Here is a 19,526-nt window from a genome sequence, read left to right as displayed (position 1 = left end):
AGAAAGAAAGAAAGAAAGAAAGAAAGAAAGAAAGAAAGAAAGAAAGAAAGAAAGAAAGAAAGAAAAAGAATCACTTGATATCATTATAGACTATGTCTTACTGCTGAGGTAGAGACTATCATCATTTCTATTTTGTTCACAGAAATTTAAGCACCACAGCCATATTTACATAAACAGAAGATGGCGTGGGAATTTAGTTTCAAGCACATCACTTTGTTCTTTGCATGCCTTATGAATTAGCTGTCATAGACGGTTGTAATGACCCGACTCTTCTGACAAATTGACCTTTTCAAGTTGGTAAAAGCGAAATGCATTTGGAAAAATCTGACTAGGAGAATGACCTGCTTCCTGGTCATCAGGGCTCCCTGAACTGTCACCTTCCAGACCGTACTTCGAGCTGCCTCATTTGGTGGTAAGGCGTCATTGTCACTGTAGGACTGTAAAAAGGTGGGACCGTGTCTTTATGTGGGGTTAAATGGGTGAAGGGCCACTTAATGTAAAAAGCAGGGAGGAAGAAAGAAGAGCCTAGAATGTTCCAGCTACTTGTAAGCAGCTGCTTTCTTCGTCTTCCTGAGGCAGGGGAATTGCCTTAGTGCCACCTTAGCTGGCATTGGTGCCCACAAGATACTGTCGATTCGACTCAGATCCTCTGACATATGCAAGGAAGCTTTTCTTCACTCTATTTTCTAAGGAAAGGAACAGTCATCAAAGCTCATCGGAGGGGGCTGGAGAGATGGCTCAGTTGCTAAAGCACGCCCTCCTCCAGAGGACGAGAGTTCAGCTCCCACCACCCACGTCAGGTGCCTTACTACCACCTGTAACTCTAGCTCCACGCCAGAGCCTTCGTGGGCACCTGCACTCATGTGCATAGACTTACTCATAAGTAAGAACACTGCCTGCTCTTCCAGAGGACCTGGGTTCAATTCCCAGCACCCACATGGCAGCTCACAGCTATCTGTAATTCCAGTTCTGGGGAATCTGACCCCTTCACACAGACGTACTGCATGGAAAACACCAGTGCACGTAAAAATAAGTAAATCTTTTAAAATAAGAATAATAATGGGGATAGAGAAGATGATAGGGATGAGCTGGGAGAAGACAAGGGTGGGGTGCCGTGGTTGGGATGTAAAATTAATTTAACAACAACAACAACAATAATAATAATAATAATAGCATGAATCCTAAAAATAAGAAAAATTTTAAAAACTCTTTGGATGGTCTCTAATCTGCTTCTAACAGTGGACCTCCAGAGGCTGTGTGGACAATCCTCCGGTCACCACCTGTTGCCTGTGTCACCATGGGGCCATGCTGTCCCTACTCACAGAACTCCTCTGTGCATTCATCTCCAATCTTTGGTTTGGCCTACGGCTTTATCTTTCAACTTTCTGGAAGACAAGGTTCTCCCTATTGTAGATCAAGCCAATCTCAAAAACAATATTCCTGCCTCGACTGATCATGTGTCATCATGCCCGGCTTATATGTGTCTTTGCGTCTTTACATACATCTTTTATTCCTGCTATCTGACAGGTGTCTGTTCCCATGGCTGTGGGATACCCTTTAATCTCATCAAAAAGGACCCATGGAGCCTGGTGCAGTGACACACGCCTGTAATCCCAGCACTCGGGGAGGCAGAGGCAGGCGGACCTCTGAGAATCCAAGGCCAGCCTGGTATACAAAGTGAGTTCAGGACAGCCAAGGCTACACAGAGAAACCCTACCTAGAAAAACAAACAAAAAACCCACGTGGCTGTCTGTCTGTCTTCATCTTTTCCAGAAGAGATGAGATTCCCCTAGATCCCTGCCTATATTCTTCTACCTGATTGCATCCCTGTCAAACTACAAACAATAATGGCTAAAGCACCAAGGGCCCACTGCCCCGAGGAAACCTCGGGTGGCAGTGCATTGCAGGGTCTACGCAGCGGAGCTCTGTAACCCATCCACCTTGGGCTCTGCACACAAAGCGCAGAAAGAGTGGAAGCAGAAACGGCAGCTTGGAAAGGATGCTGAACTAGTAGGCAGAACATGAGCTCCCAGAACTCCAGGCAGCTGGAAACTCTGTCAGAATCAGAGACCAATCACCCAGGAGAACACAGACTCTTACAAACTATGGGTGACCACTCACCGTGTCTCCTATCTTCAGACCCTCACACTTCCTCTGACCAGGGTAGGATACACCATCTTGGCAGGTAGCAGTGAAGAAGAGATTAAGGTCCTCCGGCTGATCCCACACCGACAGCTCCACTTTAGACCGGATGCTCTGAACAAAGAGAGAAAACGAAGCCCTTAGGAACGGCTACAGTGAGGTGCTCTCCACCGTGGCTTTCTCACATCACGTGATTTCTATCTAACTCGGGAGGCTCAAGCCAAGTTAGAGACAGGAGGCTTCCCACACACCGTCTTGGTGGACCTAGCTTGGGGCCTCCCATTGTGAGCTTGGTTGGTAATTGTCCCATCTGTCAAACTGTATCATCTCCTGAAAAGACTTTTGCTGTCTCCTGAAGAGGTGCCTCTTCAGCCACCTCTCATCCCCACCCTGAGCTTCAGGCACACAGTTCCTGGAATCTAGCCATGTGCTCGCTCAGGCTTTGGGTGTTTTGTGTGCACACTCAGGACAACTGCTCATTGAGTGAAAGAAAAACTAAGGACAAAGGATGTGTCAAAGCAAGAAGAAAAAGAAAAGAATGAAAGCAACATGTACTAGCCGGGTGCGGTGGCGCACGCCTGTAATCCTAGGACTCGGGGAGGCAGAGGCAGGCGGATCTCTGTGAGTTGGAGGCCAGCCTGGAGTCCAGGCCAGCCAAGGCTACACAGAGAAACCCTGTCTCAAAAAAAAAAAAAAAAAAAGTAGCATGTACTAGGAATGCAGGAGAAGAACTGGGGTCCTAACACTGCTGGCCGGAGTGGAAGTTGGCATAGGCTTTTAGAAAAAACAATAAGTAATGTCTTCGTTTAAAACTCAGGCCAATCTTAGTCCTAGCTTCCCCTGAGGATTATAAACACCAGAAATGTGCAGGTCACCTAGAGGCAGGGGCAAGAATGTCTGAGCAACTTAAGAGCAAAAATCTGGAAAGCAGTCAAAAGCCTACCAATAGCAGAGTAGATTTAGGTAAACTGTAGTATAGCCACATAGCAGAGTACCGAGAGCAGCGACAATGACTCAAACACAACTGAGGACTATACTGTTGCTCAAAAGAAGCCAAACACACTGCATCTCTCCTCTTACAAAGATCATGTGTAACAGAGGCCCCATGAGACTAGGAGAGCAAGAAATTTCCCATGCCCCTCAGTGATGGTAATCTACCTTCTGTATACTCAGGTGCACAGTGGCTATCGCTGTTACAACAGCCTGCGGTGTTCTGAGCCTCACCACCCTGACAGGTTTGCAGCCTAGGAGCGAAAGGCAACAGCAGAGAGCGGAGACGCGTCGCCGTAGATTACACACCGTCTAGGTTAACATGCGTGTACTGTTTGCACAACGCTAAAACTGCCTGAGGCTGTCTCAGAAGGCATCCGCGCTAAGTAACAAACGCTTGTGTGTGAAATTCAGCAAAAGGCAGAACTAATGGTTACCCTTGGGGGACAGCAAGAGAAGGAAGGACTTCCCAGTGCTGGCAATGTTGTTCTGTGACTGTGTTTTCTTTGTGTATTTTTTGTTTCTGAGACAGGGTCTTGTTATGTGGTCTAGGCTGGCCGTGAACTCTGTGATCCCCTTGCCTAGGGCTCCTGAGCAGAAATTACAGGCAACCAGCCCAGCCATGATCTGCCTTTTACCTGGGTGTTAGATCCTCGGGTATATTTAGTTTTATACAAGGTTTATGGAGAGCTTTATTTGCCTCTTGGTTTTTAAAATCCACCCTTAACCAGTAGGGGACCTACTATTGCTGTTCTGCTCAGTGTTCAGGCTGCCAAACTGCCTTCCAAATGTTTTTATGTTCAGATCTGTAAATAAGAGCTACGCTCACCCTGGGTCAGAGAAGCCTTTTCTGCAGGGGGGATCAGATGAAGCAGAAAGAATGTAAGAGCCACGGGATGGGAAAGAATGTTGTCAAGTGCTGTCTTCTGAATATGACGTGGCCATTGCACTCATGAACGAGGCAACTGTGCTTATCGGCACACAATCTGTACAAATTCAAGCAAATCATAATTCTTGCATAAATGGAGGAGGGGTTCAAGAGACCCTACCCCTGAACAACTATTAGCAGGCAATGCTACAGGGCCAGGGCCAAACAGAGGAAGATCAAAATATCCTTTTATACATGCATGAACTCTCAAAGAATAAAAATATTATGCGTACACATATATAGGTATGTGTGTATATATATAAACCGCCCTTTTAAAAAAAAAAAAAAAACAACTCTACAATAGCCAGGTGATGATGTGAACGCCTTTAATCCCAATACTCAGGATGAGTTCAAGTCAACCTGGTCTACTTCCAGGACAGCCAGGGTTACACAGAGAGGCCCTGTCTCAAAGAACAAAATCCCTAAGTAATTGCCAAGTGGAATGCCACACCTTTAATTCCAGCACTTAGGAGACAGAGGCAGGTGGATCTTCAGGAGCAGGAGCCAACCTGGTCTCCCTATCGAGTTCTATGGCAGCGAGGGCTATATAATGAAAGGATGTCTCAAAAGTCTCTATGAAAGATGTCACATTAGACACTGAGGCCAAATGAAGTAACCAGCTTTATTTAGAAGTCCTATTTTATCAAGCATTTTTAAAAATCTGTTTCTAACATCCACTTCAGGACTTACTCTAAGAGACACAGAACCAAGCTGCCCCATGAACAGCAAGCCAAAGTGTCACTTGCTTCTGTGGATTTCCCACCCCTCCCCCTGACGCTGGCATGTGTTAAGCTTGAATACATGAAATCTGCAGTTTTCACAACAAGTTCACAGCTTGCTGAAAATACTCCACGAAAGCTAGCCGCTCTCCGCAACAAATTGCCGAAGTGCTTCCACAACTCTAAAAATACCATCCCTCTGAAAGCCACTGCCTCTTCAAAGTGCCATCCTTAATTGGCCAAAGGTCACAAAAGTGCTACTCAACACTCGCCACACTCTTCCGCTGAACGTGGTTATTTACAGAGCTGCCTTCCCACTACACTGTGAACGCTGAAGACCAGCATCCTTCTCTCTCTAGGATGCAGCGCAAGGTCTTGCTGAATGAACAGATGGATGTTAGTGTAGATCTTTAACAACGGTTATGCTCTCGGGGGGGTGTGTGTGTGTGGGGGGGGGGCTTGGGCCAAATAAAGATTAAATCTCTGGAGAAAAGGCAGTAGGGACTGGAGGAATGGCTCTGAGCTGAAGAGTGACTGGCAGCTCTCTGAGAGGACTCAAATCGGTCCCCAGCATCCACGCTGGGCAGCTCAAAACTGCCTGTAACTCCAGCTCCCGGGAATCTAACCCCTCTTCTGGCTTCCAAGGGCACTGACACACATACATTCACATGAAGACACCCGTACACCAAGGGGAAAATACATACACACATCTGCACATATATTTGTATGTATAAAGAAGTATGGAAAGGGAGCTGGGAAGATGGCTTGGTGGTTACTAGCTGCTCTTCCAGTGTCAGGCCCAAAAGAAACTCAGGACAAATGACTATCTGTGGCATCTATTAGCATAACAGCTATGCTAATTTGGCATTGGAGGCTGGCTTGCTGGTTTCCAGGCTTCCTAGATATCACATCCCAGTGGCTCTTCTCACCTGGCCCCTGCCCTAAACTTCTCCAGCTTCTCACTCCCATGAGCCTGACATCTCAGCCATGTGCTCCCTTTTGGCTTCTCTCTTGTCTTCCTCTCTTGACCCCCCTCTCTCTCTGCCCACCTTCCACCCCCAATGGCCTGGTCCAGTCTGCTAGCCATTATTCAGTTTATTACTTTCTCTCTGGACTCTTCCCGGTGCCTCTGGCTGTTCTCTCCCTCTACCTATAATAAAAACCACAATCATCTAGTTCCGAAATCCTCCATTTATACACAGAGGACCTGGGTTTGGGTCCCCACACACATAGCAGCTCACAATCATCTTTAATTCTAGTGTCACTGCCTTCTGTTCTCCAAGGGGACAAGGCAGGTACACAGTGCACTTACATACAAGTTGGCAAACACACACATAACAACAATAACAAATTAAAATTAAAATAAAAAAAATTTTAAGTAAGGAAAGAAGCTCTATGTTCTATGTGGGCCACTAGCCAGCGTTTTGACTGGCAGGTTGGTTTTCTCTCGTTTGCCACAGAGCCTCTGGGATGAGAACCTCCTCTGCTGTTTCAGATGGCAGGAGGACTCAGCTCAGATCTCATTTACTATGGAGGCAAAAAGCTTCCATTGCTGAGGCAGGGCTCATTCTGATCCCATCTCCACAGTCTCCCTCCCTCAGAAGAGGAAGAGTGGATAGCCATCCCACGGCTATAAGGCTCTGCCTCCCCGAGATGCCACAAGCTCTTGCGGGGCGGAGCTCTGCCTGGTTCAATGTCCCGATTCCATGTGTCATACAGTGCTGGCCAAGATGCATTTGTTGACAAAAAGAATGAAGCAACATATCAGAGGATCAAAGCCACAGGAACCAGTCCCTAGGCATGAGGACGTCCATGTGTAACCCATGAATTTACTCAATTGCTACCAGTTTTGCCCCGTCCCAGAAAAAGATGATGTCAAGAATGTCGGCCCTTTAAGTGTTATCCTGTCACATACCCGGTGTCACCTTAGGTCACATCTGCAATTGCTTTAGGTTGACCCAGCGGTGGGGGGTGAGGAGCGGTTGGAGTAGACTTTATGGCAGCAACCAAAAGAGAAAAATATGTGCTCTGCTAGGGCAGAGCCCACCATGGGCTCTGATGTCACCCTCTGCTGCTACTCTAGCGGTTTGCCGTCCTGCTCTCCCCCCTTTAAAGAGAGGCCCCCGTGCTTTCTGTCTGAGCCTCCCTTCCCAAGCACGGGACCATGTTTCTGTACCAGGACCCAGCGCCGAGCCCTAGAAGAGACTCTCCTCTGTGTAAGACTCCATGCTGCCAAACACCCCTGGGCAAAGAGTGAGTCTGGCACGGCTAGCAGAAGGACAGAAATCTAAGAGCTGACAGTTCCGCGTTGTGAAAGGCACATATGAATCAGACCCAGCCAAAGACCACAGTCATTTTCATCTGTAACATATACTCTGACTGGAATCTTCCAGTATCCACACAGATCCGCTGCCAGCATCCAGGGAGGCAAAGTCAAGACCCATGTGTAGCCCTCGTTGTGTGACTCATGAGATCCACCACAAACCAAGGCAATGCTGAAAATGGCAACCAGCACTAGGAAGCGCAGCCATGGTGGACCCTGGCATGGAAAAGAGCGGGAGAGAGGCTAGCCAGAGCTGCCGAGACCCTCCTGCTGCCCAGAGCTCACCTCTTGCAAGAGAGGCCTGTGTAGGCTCACAGTCACGAAAAGCTGGGGATCCTGAAGCCCTGTAGTGTAGCCAGTGCTTGCTACTTAGGGGTTCTTATTTCTTCCACCCTTCTCCACCCCTTTTCTTCCACTTTTTCAACCCCCTAACTTCAGATAGGAGAGAAAAAAAAAAGGATAGAGAGGAGAGGAAAGAGATCCCCGAATAAAGTCAGGGGTCAGAAAGGGGATGAGGTTATCGTTAGACTACTTGTAATAATATATTTTAAAATGTCATGCCCAATAGGATCTGGTACAAAGAGATTTATTGTACGGAGGTGGGGAGAAGGAAAAAGAAAGAAATAAGAGACAGGAGGAAAGTATAGGAGAGAGAAGGGGGTGGGTAAAGCGTCTCAGAAGAAAAAAAAAGTCAGATGAGGAGAGAAACTAAGGCAGACAGAGCAAGAGAGGAGAGAGAGAAACAGAGAGAGGGAGGAGACGAGACAGGGATCCTTTTATCCCTGGGCTCCTGGTGGTGGCGACAAATGATGACATCACAGGCTGCTAAGCAACCTAGAGGCAGGCTGCCTATATGCTAACACTACTTCCTGCTGATTAGGGGTGTAGACTTCCTTGGGGCAAGTTTGATCTACTCCATCAGGATATCTAGTTTCTTCTTTGTGCACTACTATTTAACAAACTGTGACCAATAGCAACCAGCAACCCACCTAAATTACCAACAACCCCCAGCCCCACCTACTAGGGCTCTAGCGTTTATACACCCTCTGAAAAGTTCCCATAATTTCAAATGTCACACAGTCGCAGAAACTGTATCTGCAGCTGGCAGAAATCACGCCTCTGCTTGAGCACGAGGCAAACCATAGTCAGCTGCTGAGAAGTAGCCCCATATCCCCACAGCTGGGATTAAGATGAAAACATATTCTTATAATATTTTGGTGTTTTTTAAAGGAGCCAAACTTCTAAAATTGTCACTACATTACAGGCCTTCCCTGTACTGGCCAGGCAGGCAGTAACAAGAAAACAGGTATTTGAAGGGAAAACACACTCCTTTCCCTACTCTCTCATCTTTAGCCTTCCACACCACACAACATCCACTGCTAACATCAGTGGGTGGACAGGACACAAAGCAGCTGTCCACGGACAGCAGCATCTGGTTGTCCTCTAATCCAATGTGACTCTGATACTGCCTGTAGAGTCAGTGCCGGATCCCACGGGTTGTGGGCTCAGTAAGCACAGGATTGTCACCTCCTTACAGATGCCAGCTGCAAGTCACAGGCTGTCACTTATCCTTACGACCAGCTGTAAGTTAAGAGTTCGTACCACACCCTCTGAGTCCAGTGACTTTGTAGGATGCTTCAAAGAAGGTTGGAAGAGGAACATGGGGCAGTGGGTACAGGAGTAGGCTATTCTCCACATACCTCCGTGTGTTCACGAGTCAGGGCTATGCACCCAGGCCTTCGGGGATTTTTATGGTAGACTTACTAATGAGCAAGGTCGATTAAATTACTATCTATTGGTAGCCAACCCTACCTTGGTCACCTCCCCTCCGAGGAGGTCAAGAGTGGTAAAGTTTCAAGCCCTTTATTGCCTTAGTCTGGCCAATGACTTGGCCCACCCTGAAGCTATTCAGGAGGCCACCAGGAGTGACCTCCTTAAAGCAAAAGGTGTCCTTATCATTTAGGGAAGGCAGAGAGATCTTTGGATCCGGGGGCAGAGACAAAAAGTTAGGACCCAGGAGTTTTAAAATTCTTGGTCCGCAACCAGGGCAGAGTCCAACACAGGTCTGTTTCTTCATATGCAACAGGATTGTGGGTTCCAACACGCACAGCTCGGCCGCGACCCGCCAGGCTTTGCTCCAAACACCCGCCATTTCCAGATGTCTGTGTTTAATCTCCCGTAATCTTGACAAAAGTGGAGTGGACAGAGGGGAACTCCAGAGGGTCACACCTTGGGGAATGATAGGCTCACTCAACACGCTGACAAAGGGATAGTTTTGCGGGTATACGCGTTTCCAACACTTAGCAAATTGTCCTGATTTAAATCTGAATGCTCTCGTGTGTACACTACACCTGGATGAACCCTTAAGAGCTTTCCCCACTGAATCCGGATATTTACTGACAGTGGTCTAGTAATTTTCATAGTTTTAGGAGTGTCCAGTGTTCACTCCTAAGGCATGTGCTTCATTTCTTAGTACGTTTTCCCAGAAGGCAGTTTAATTTAGGAATCCAAGCAGCAATACCAGGGCCCTCAGTTGCTCAGGGAAGATGATTCACTCTGATTTCTAATGCAGCCTAAGAGGATCATTTCCCCCAACCCCAACTTCTAAATAGCAAAAGGCTCCCCTTTTGGCTCCTCGATCCCCAGGTCCCCAGATTTCCATTAAAAAACAGTATTATATATACATAACAAATCCTGACCAGGGAAAACGCCACAAATTACACAAAGAACAACCTAAGCCATACACACATGCAGGCCGCTCTAGTTTGATTCCCAGTACCCATGTGGAGGCCTGCAACCCTCCATAGCTCTAATTCCAGGGGATCCAACACCCTTTTCTAGCCTCTGCAGGCCCCAGAGCACAAGCTGTGCACGCGCACACACACACAGGCGGAACACTCACAAACATAAGAGAAAAATAAATAAATCTTTAAGATTATCCCCGTGCATTCAGGAGATCCCACCATACTTTGATTCCAGTGGTCCCACACATGAACATATGGAACATTCAGGCGCACAGTGGACAAGGGATGTCCCCAGTCCTGTCAACAACACCCAGCCAGCTCTACAGACCCATACAGAACTATACCTTTAAAATTTTTTAGGATATTGGAAATGGAATCAGGGGAAGCTCACACATGCTAGGCAAGTGTTCTACCATTGAGCTACACTGCCTGTCTCCTTTTTAATTAATGTTTTTTTAATGATATTTTTAAATGTACATCGGTGTTTTGCCTGCATGTCTGTCATGACAGTGTCAGGTCCCCTGGGACAGGAGTTACAGACAGTTGTGAGCTACCGTGTGAGTGCTGGGAATTGAACCTGGGTCCTTTGGAAGAGCAACCAGTGCTCTTAACCACTGAGCCATCTCTCTAGTCCTTGTGTTTTTATTTTCAAGACTAGGTCTTGCTGTATAGGCCAGGGTGGCCTTAAATTCACAATCACCTTGCTGCACCCACTCAAGTGCTGAGATTAAAGACATGCAGATCACAACTGAGTATTACTGTCTTTTTGATCAAAGCCATAGAAGCACAGCGCCAGGCCTTCACCAGAAAATGCTGTGGTGGAGCCTCAAAGGTCTGCAAGGTCTGGAGTTTGCTGAGCATGGAATTCTGGAAAGTGGCTACCCCAAAGAAGCCCACCTTACAGAGCCCAGACGAGGCCACTGCTGAGCTCTGTCTTTTCCTCAAGAGAGAAGCAGTGGTCACTGGGTCATGATAGTTAGACTGGTCCTAACTGCCCTACCCTGTGGGGTCTCCAGCCTCTGACAGCCACAGGCCCAGAGCTTGAGACACCGGAGCCCACTTCGCAAACTCCATTTTGGCACAGTACATTTTAGAAACTGCTGGAACTAAGTTTGTTCTCTTGCTAAAAGTAAACCAAAGCTTAAGAGCCACTAAACGTGTAAGTTAATTTAGAAACCTTGCCTCACTGGCTCTGGGCTCTGAGATGAGGATTTAAAGGTTAGATATGGAACCGGGCATGCCTTTAATTCCAATACTCCAGAGGCAGAGGCTGGCCTTGAACTCACGGAGCTCTGCCTGCCTTCTCTACACAGTGAGTCCCAGGAGAGCCAGGGTTACATAGAGAGACCCTGTCTTGGGGAGGTGGATTAGATAGAATTGAAGAGCATCCTCAGTGATAGTGCAGAGGAAGGGAAGAGAAAATTCTGGCTTGAGCAGGAAGTCGCAGGACAGATGAGGCAAACTACGATTTGTGAGGAGCCCAAACTGCAGCAGATGATGAAAGGGGATATGGGAACAACTAGCTAGACATCTTCTCTGATGCCCAAACTTGATTCTTTAAGACACAGAGACATGGGGAAATTGAGTACAGACCTAGCAACACCTCAGACACGGGGGGTCCCCGATAGAAGGGGGAAAAACAGAGCTAAACCTCCACCCAAACCTGTATCAGCTCCCAGGCCTCAGTGCTCCAGAAGGGGCAGGATGGAGGTGGGAGCAGGGGTGTCAAAGCCAGTGACTTACGCTGTACGCGTTGATAATCAGTTGAATAATATTTTTGGAGTCTCCGTGCAAAATCTCCACGGTGGTTCCGGGAATCAGGGCTGTAAAATTCTTGAAAAACAAACAAACACATAAAACAAAGAGAAATAAGACCATTTGTCTTTGTGCAGCCTAATTTTATGTCAATTTGGCACAGGCCAGAGTCACCTGAGAAGGGGGAACCTCAATGGAGAAAATCCCTCCTTAAGACTGGACTCCACGCAGCCCACAGAGCACTTTCTCAATTAGTGATTGCTGTGGGAGGGCTATTCAGCCTCTCAGGTCACCCTGGCCTTTACACCTGGTAATCCCAGGCTTGTTTCCAGGTGACTCAGCCTGTTCTACTGGAGCACAGAGGGCCGCTCCCCAAGTGTGTGAAGGACAACCTTCTTCTCAGTAGGGAGCTAAGATACCAACGGTGTCATTCACTCTGAGGACCTTTTGATAGCTCTACGTAAGGCCCTGGGACGAAGCCCTCGGCCCCAGCACAGCTCCAGAGTGCTGTTCTGACAACAGGGCTGAGTCCCCATCGCTCTCGGGCTGTACAGGCCTCCCTATTCCGTGGAAGGAGGCGGAAGCCAGGCAGGATTTCTTCCCTCGTCGAACAAAGCCCAATACAGCTCCTGAGATTAATCCTTCTAAAAAAACGCGGTTTGTAGCGGACAAGCTTTCACCCGTGATCTCGCACCAGACAAAAAGTAAGTGTCTTTGCATTTTATCATCTAAGATAGACTCGGGCTCAAGGAGGATCCAGAACTCAGGAAGACACTGTGATGTTTTCGTGGCTGATAAGGCAGGAGGAGCCTTTGAGACACACTTGAACAAAAGTTCTCTGGGGGAATAATTAAGGGATTCCTGACGGCCTGCCCTATGTTCTCATAATGTACGGGGCATTGGGGTGAGCTGGGTTTATGCCTAGCTCACATGAGCCCTCACACAGCCAGAGGCCGTGTGTGTGTGTGTGTGTGTGTGTGTGTGTGTGTGTGTGTGTGTGTGTCTGTGGGAGTACATGTGAGGGCACACGCAGAGGCCAGGGATGAGACCAAATGTCCTCTACCTGTGAGTGCAGCTTGCAGCTCACTGGGATAGCCGGGATGGTGGCCCAGGCGACAACCTGGGGAAAGACTTGTTAGAACAAGCCCACCGCTCTCTTCTCTCAGTCACTGACTGATTCTTGGGGAAACTACAGTCCCAGGCCACTCCTTGCCTCCACCCTCTGCAGGAAGGCATGCAGCTGGAATCCTGAGTTAGCCCTGCAGCCTGCCTAATGTCTCAGGTTCCTCTGTACGGAGCTTCCTTTCCCAGGCCTCTGTGTCTCCACCTATCTTCTGAAAATGATGAGGATTCGTGCTAATTAGATAACCCAGATTAAAACTCCTGGCCATAGGAACACTCAGGAGTTTCCTTATTATTTCCAAGCACAGATAGACAGGGCTGTCGTGTCCCTTCCATTGACCCCGCCCACTCCCACTCTTAACCGACCGGGCCCCCGGGCCCCTCCCTCCCTCAGGAGTACCTTGTAGAGCATATAGTGGTTCTTCGTCACTGCAAAGATGAGGTTGATGTTGTTCTCTGCCAGCTTCTCCCCAAGCAAGGCAAGCGATGGATAGTCCTAAGGCCAAGGTGAAAATCAGGACTGTAACAGCTGCAACCAGCTGTGAGGCCAGCACGTGATCTGCGGTGTGCAGAGCCTGCCACTGGACGAGTCTTTCCCGTGGGTGCGCCCCTGGGACCAATAACCAAGCCCATCAGCAGCTCCTGAAGAGGCTACAGGAAGTGAAGCTCGGAGAAAGGCCCTTCTGGTGCTCACCAGACACTCCCAAAGGGCAGGGTCAAGGGGTAGGGCGTCTCTAGGTGTGATCTGTGTCCCGCTCCATCCTTTCAAGAGGGATGGGGGCAATTATGGCTCCAGGAAGAACAGCTCCACCGTCCACCGTCCGCCACCAGTGCCCATTAACTTGCTTCCTTCCCTATGGCCACTCCTTGCCCTTCTTGTAAGCAACATCTGCAGCCCCTGTTCATGGCTCAGCACAGGCAGAGGAGGCCGCTGCTCTCTGGTATTTGGCTGTGATAGTGGGGGTGGGGGTGGGAGAGGTGCCCAAGTGAGGAGACAGGAAGGACCAGGGGCAATTTAACTAGGTCCTGGTGGGTATACCAGGGTCACCACTGGGTGAGGGCTTATAGTTAAAAAGCCGTTTTTCTAGACTCCAACACTCCTGGATGATCTGGAAAGCTTTCTCCTGAAGCTAGAGAAAATGGGCTTGTCTTGCAATGACAAGCCAGATATCAACTTGGATCTGGGGAAGAAGAAGGAGACATACCTTTCTTGAAAAGCCTGCCTAACACATGTGGCAAGGTCTTGGAAAGCAGGCTCCACCCTGGCTTCAGATCACCCCTCTATGAGAACCACTGGGCAACCAGGTCACCTCTTTTGCTCCAGTGAAATAGCCCCCAATGGGTACACAATGGCAGAGATAAACCAGCTACGGAAATCCCTGACAAGACTTAGTTCACAAGGAGGTTTTAAAACTTAGTTGGAAAAGGCAAAATAATGAATGGGGCGGAGCACCAGCAAGTACTGAGGGCCAAGGAAGTTTTCAGGGAAGGGGCAGGCAACAGGGTTACAAGCAAAAGTAAGAGGAGCCCTCCCAGCCCTCACCATCTCGTTGGACGCAGTATACTCGTTGGCTTCATTCAGGTGACACTGGCCATCGTGTGGCTGGACCAGGCCGCCGAGTTTTCCATCCAGCGCGATGTGGGGCACGTCATCCGTTGTGAACACCAGCAGGTGCAGGGCGTCCTTTCGCCATCCGATCTTCTCCTGAAAGACAGAGGATGGAGGGAGGGTGGGATAGCCTTCCTGTACAAAGCTGCCCCCGCAGCCAGCTGGTATGATGCCCGTACCGCTCCTGTTCAGCCACTGTAGCCACAGCATTACACAAAAGCACCCAGGGATTATCATCAGGGGGTTGGGATATATGGTCACCCATTTAGTATTGGTGAAAGGGCATCCCTAAATGTGTTGGTGATTTCAACGTCGCTGAGAGTTAGCTATGCTCTACACATTAGACAGGGAACTCACGGAGCTGGGATTCACAGACCTGAAAGGTTAAAAAGCTATCATTCTCTCAACGGCAGATGAGAAGCTGGAGTACCACCCTCTCTCCTCTTCATCTGAACAGCTATGATGCTGTTTCACTCGCTTCCAAAAGCAGCATGGACACAGAAAAAAAAAAGGGGGGGAGGGGGATCAAACAAAAAGAGGAAGAGGTGAGGAAAGCAATTCAACAAAACGCCAGAGGAGACTGAAAGCCTGCTGTGGGCACAAGCGGTCACCTCGGGAGTCAGTTCTGAAGTCATATAACTTTTGTCCAATACACAGCTACTCGTCTCGATCCCTTGGAAGGTTCGAGATCTACCAAAAGCTTATCCTGCTTCTTAAAGGCACTCCATTCAAATGAAAGAAAAGAAAAAAAAAAAAAAAAGCAGCTTCAACTAACCATGAGGGTGTCAATGAAGGCAAATACAATGTTAATGGAGGCCAGGAGGGGAGAAGGATGGAAATGAGGGAGGAGGAAGGAAGAGGACAAGAGGATGAGTATGATGAAGAGGAGGAGGAAGAGGGCAAGAGGATGATGATGAAGATGAGGATATAGAGGAGAAGAACCAAGGTAGAAAAAGGTTTTCCCAATTTGGATGAAACTCAAGGTGCTCTGGAAAGACAGGGAGAACCCTTTAAGGAAACAGAAAGAAAAAACAGGGAGGGAGGAGGCAGAAAAAGAAGCAGGCATTCTAGGCATTGGCAGAGAGAGAAAGAGAAGGACTGCAAAGAGAAGGACTGCAAAGAGACCCCACATCTGGGGAGGCAGAAGCCCCTCATAGCTACACCAGGACAAGCTGGTCATGGGACAGGAGCTACAATGAGGCTTTTCTTGGTTGGACAGAAAGAGGCAGGAGAAGCTGCTGGGATTCTGGGCTATTGATTCTTGCTCTATTATTTTTCACCTTCTGAATGTATACATATACACTTAAAAGAAGTGAATACTGCACTGCATAAATTATCCCTCAATAAGCCAGACTTAACAAAAACTCCAACTCTAAACAGTGTCAACTTGGTGATTCTATTTCAGGAGCCTCCAGCCATAAGAGTGCTAAGTTTCAGCATCCTTCAGTTCCTACCTGTTATAGGGTATGGCTGGCATGTCCCCCTCCCCCAACCTAGAACTCTCCAGACCAGGGGCTGGGTTGCCTTTCCCTGAGAGGCTCTTCTTTATATAATCCAGACATTTTAGTTACCTGCTGTTTTTTGCTCCTTTGGTACCTCTGGCCTCCTGGCTGCTGTATTTGTCTTGACCACTCTGGACTTTCCCAAATGTGTCTGCCTCTGGCTACACTCTTCCATGTATCTATAATAAACTTTCTCCTCCATTACACCTATGGGCAGTCATGTCCTTTCCTTTCCTTTATATTTCTTTTTTCCATTCAAAGAGTGCCATGAAATTATGCATGGCCATGGTTTATCAGTAGTGAGAAAAAATGGAAAGGCATGGATATCCTAGAGTGTGAGAACGGGGAAGTTAACGGAGGTGGCCTTTCCCTCCACACCAGAAATTATGTTCATAAAAAATCTGAAATTATGTGTGAACAGTGATGGTGGAAGCAAAAAAGCAGATATTTGCAGTGTGATTATACATTATGTAAGAAACATAAAATCATATTTCAGAAAACACAAGATATTGAAATAAAATATAGCATAATGTATTTAGAGTTGGATTATGGGTAATCTTTTCCTTTTCCCATTATTCCTCTTCCCAATATTTCCCATATTCCCATTATCAAGCTATAAGCACTACTTCTGCAATACTGGACTTTGAATGTTGTTATTTGCTTTGTTCAGGCTCCATTTTTTTCTTTTTTTCTCTGACAGCTTCTCTGTGGTCTCAAGGAGATAGAAACAGATGAGGGGTTAAGTTTAGCAAGGAGCCTGACAACATGGAACTTGAATGCTTTAAGACCGACATTTGAGTTCTCCTGCTGCTGACCAATCAGTCTGTTTATCTATTTATCTGTTTGTTATTTATTTGTCACCTTGATTTCCCTTGTCTGTAGAGCAGGCATAAAAACATTTCACTTCTACTGAGCACATCCAAGATTCCATCAACCCTCCCTTCAACGTCTGGGAGGCAGGCCGGACGTTGCCATCCGTAGTTGAGCAAACTGGAGCTCAGAGAGATAAACTGACCAGGTCCACTCTACTACCGAGGCAGACTGAGATGGCCTGTGTCTCACTCTCAAAGTTAAATCACCTGATCGTCTAGGGAGAGGAAGCTGTGTGTGTGCAGAAGAGACAATAACCCAGAAAAAAAGCCCAGTATACCACAGCGTTTAACCTATGACTGCCTCATCCAAAAAAAAAAAATCAATGTTTGCTGAAAGAAAGAAAGAGTATGCAGCAGAAGCCGCTCCACAGAATGATGATAATCTACTTCCTCTTGAGCCGGCTCATGATCCATAAATGGTGTCAAGAGCCTTGGCCCAGAGTCAGGTCTCGGGAATGGGTCAGGACACAGACGAATTATCCACCCCAGGCTTTCAGCTTGGAAATTTCACAAGGTGACTCCCGAGCGTTCATAGCTGAGAAAAAAATGTCTGCTGTCTGATTGCTCATGGGGTTATTTGTTTTGAAGGCTTAAATTTTGCATTCCACGTTTAGGGCAAGGAGCAACACTGGGCAGTGGGATTTTGTTCTTCCTGTTCAAGAAAGCTGCTGATCTACAATACAGAGCATCCATGGGAGCCAGAGTCCCGTATCTTTAAAAGAGATGAACTAGGTTCAAGCCTCCGCTTTGCTCCAACTGTGGGGCCCTATGAGAGCCCCTCGTTTCTTCCAGCCTTTGGAAGATGAAACTGAAACTGCTTGGCAGGGCTGGTGCCAGATTTTTATATACAGTGTATCTGAAAAGTACTTGGCACATAAAGAAAACTATAATGGGACTCTAAATTACTATTCAAGGGCCAGGATTAACCAGTTTACATTTCTCCTCTTTTACTATTTGGTAATAAGGTCTTGCAACTGTTGCTAAGCCACAAAGGGAATGAGTAGAGACATTTGCCAGCAAGGAGGAATCTCAGAATAACTGTGCAGAGGCAAACAGGCCATATATGTATATATATATATATATGTACTGTTTATATAAAATTTTTGCAAATAGACCTAATGTGTAGTGGCAGCCAAACATTGGCTGGGGGTGATGAAGAAAGGAGAAATGAGAAGGGCACAAACTCACTCACAGGTATAAATGAAATGCTCATTAGCTTTGCCCTCAGGGGTGGGGCCTTGCACCCCTGCTAAAGCGCCTACGTGATGGTCAAAGGATAATTTGTAGAAGTTGGTTCCCTCCTTCCTTCCACCATGTAATTGAGACCTAGGGGTCAAATTCAAGTTGTCTGTCTTGGTGGCAAGCATCTTTATTGGATGAGCCATCTCACCATCCGGATATCACCTTGGTTTTGATGACGGTTTCTGGTGTATACATACATGTCAAATTTTTCAAATGGGATCAGGTATGGTGGTATGTAATCCTAGCACTCAGGAGGCTGAGGCAGGAGGATTCCAAGTTTGAAGTCAGCCTGGGCTACATGTATGGCTTACGTATGCTAACTACACTTCAGTGACAGGTATTTTTAAACAAGGCTTGTTCAAAGGCATTGTTTAAAAACAATGTTTTCCATAGGCATGCCAAAGGCTGGGATCAGACTAGGAATTTCACACATCACTTTTCCCTGAAAGAGTTGCATCCTTGAGGTCAGGTGCTAGTAGACCTGGATCTGGCCCTACATCTGCCTCATCTTGCCTGTGTGACCTTGAGCAAGGTACTTAATTTTTTGCTAGCAGCATCAGCCTCCTCATCTATAAGGCAGAGATAATGACTACTGATAAAACACAGCTGCTGAAAAGATTAAACAAAATGACACACAGAGCAGCCAGGCAATGTGGTAAATAGGCAGCAATTGGTACTCGCTGCCACCACGGCTATTTCCACGGAGCCAAAAACTCCCACTTATGTCTCTAACTCCTAAGTTCACCACTTTCTCTTCAGTGGTGAGTTCACACTTATCTCCTTTTTGCTTATTTGCATCTCTTAATTTTTATGTTGAATGTTTTCTTTCATTAACAAATTTTCTGAAGGGTCCATTGTTTAGCTAAACCTCTGTTTGTCTCCGAGTAAAACCCACATGTAAACAAAACTGATGTCATTAAACAGATCAAGGTCAGCCCTCGGATGAAAATGTCATGGGTGGGCGGGGCGGAAACGCACTGGACGCCAGCAAAAAAAAAAAAAAAAAAAAAAAACCTGGAGCATGGCCAGGCCTCTCTCTCTGCAGGCTAGATCTGTATCCAATTCACTGCCAGCCCTCTTTCAGCTTTAAACCTCTCGGTCCACAGTCAAGTGAGGTGACCTTGCCTCTTCTGTCACCGAGACAGAAGCAACTGGCCCCTCATCACCTGGTTCCTACATTGTGCCACCGCCCCAGAAGGCCCCAGAAGGAAGGTGCTCAGCCAGAGTCCCTCTCTGTTTAAACCTCAAGGCTCCTGCCCTCTGCTCTGATCTCACTGTCTCCAAGGAAGGCGGGCTCCACCCTCCTAGAGAAAACACAGTCCCGTAAATCCTACCCTCCCTGGAAAATGTCCCATCGGTTAGTCTCTCCCTGGTTCCTTCCCACGTGCTTAAAAATATACCCGGAGTCCAGTGATCATAACCCTTCTGTGACCCTTGCGCTTCATCCCTCTGAAATGCTGCCTCTGTTTCTCCACTCAGTTCCCCATAACCTGACCTCTCTCAGCAGTCCATAAAAAGGAGAAGCAGGGCTTGACCCAGCCCTTCCCTGCTTAAGAAAATACATAAAAGCTTGCTGCT

At 47.4% G+C, this 19,526-nt stretch overlaps 1 protein-coding gene across 1 annotated transcript in view; it reads right to left on the bottom strand.

The window, feature by feature from the left end:
- The window catches only part of Itgb5 (integrin subunit beta 5), a 113,036-nt gene that overhangs the window by 35,341 nt on the left and 58,169 nt on the right, over positions 1 to 19,526 (bottom strand). Inside the window, exons 6-9 of the mRNA XM_055625047.1 lie at positions 14,267 to 14,428; positions 13,124 to 13,219; positions 11,590 to 11,679; positions 2,122 to 2,256 (exon numbers count right to left, since the gene is read on the bottom strand). Coding sequence (XP_055481022.1) covers positions 2,122 to 2,256; positions 11,590 to 11,679; positions 13,124 to 13,219; positions 14,267 to 14,428 — 483 coding nt within the window. The remainder of the gene's footprint in view (positions 1 to 2,121; positions 2,257 to 11,589; positions 11,680 to 13,123; positions 13,220 to 14,266; positions 14,429 to 19,526) is intronic.

This window comes from Psammomys obesus, unplaced genomic scaffold (assembly GCF_907164565.1).
Source record: "Psammomys obesus unplaced genomic scaffold, mPsaObe1.curated_primary_1811, whole genome shotgun sequence".
Classification (NCBI taxonomy): domain Eukaryota; kingdom Metazoa; phylum Chordata; class Mammalia; order Rodentia; family Muridae; genus Psammomys; species Psammomys obesus.
Note: the sequence above shows the minus strand (reverse complement) of the source record. Positions and strands in the feature narration are given on the sequence as shown.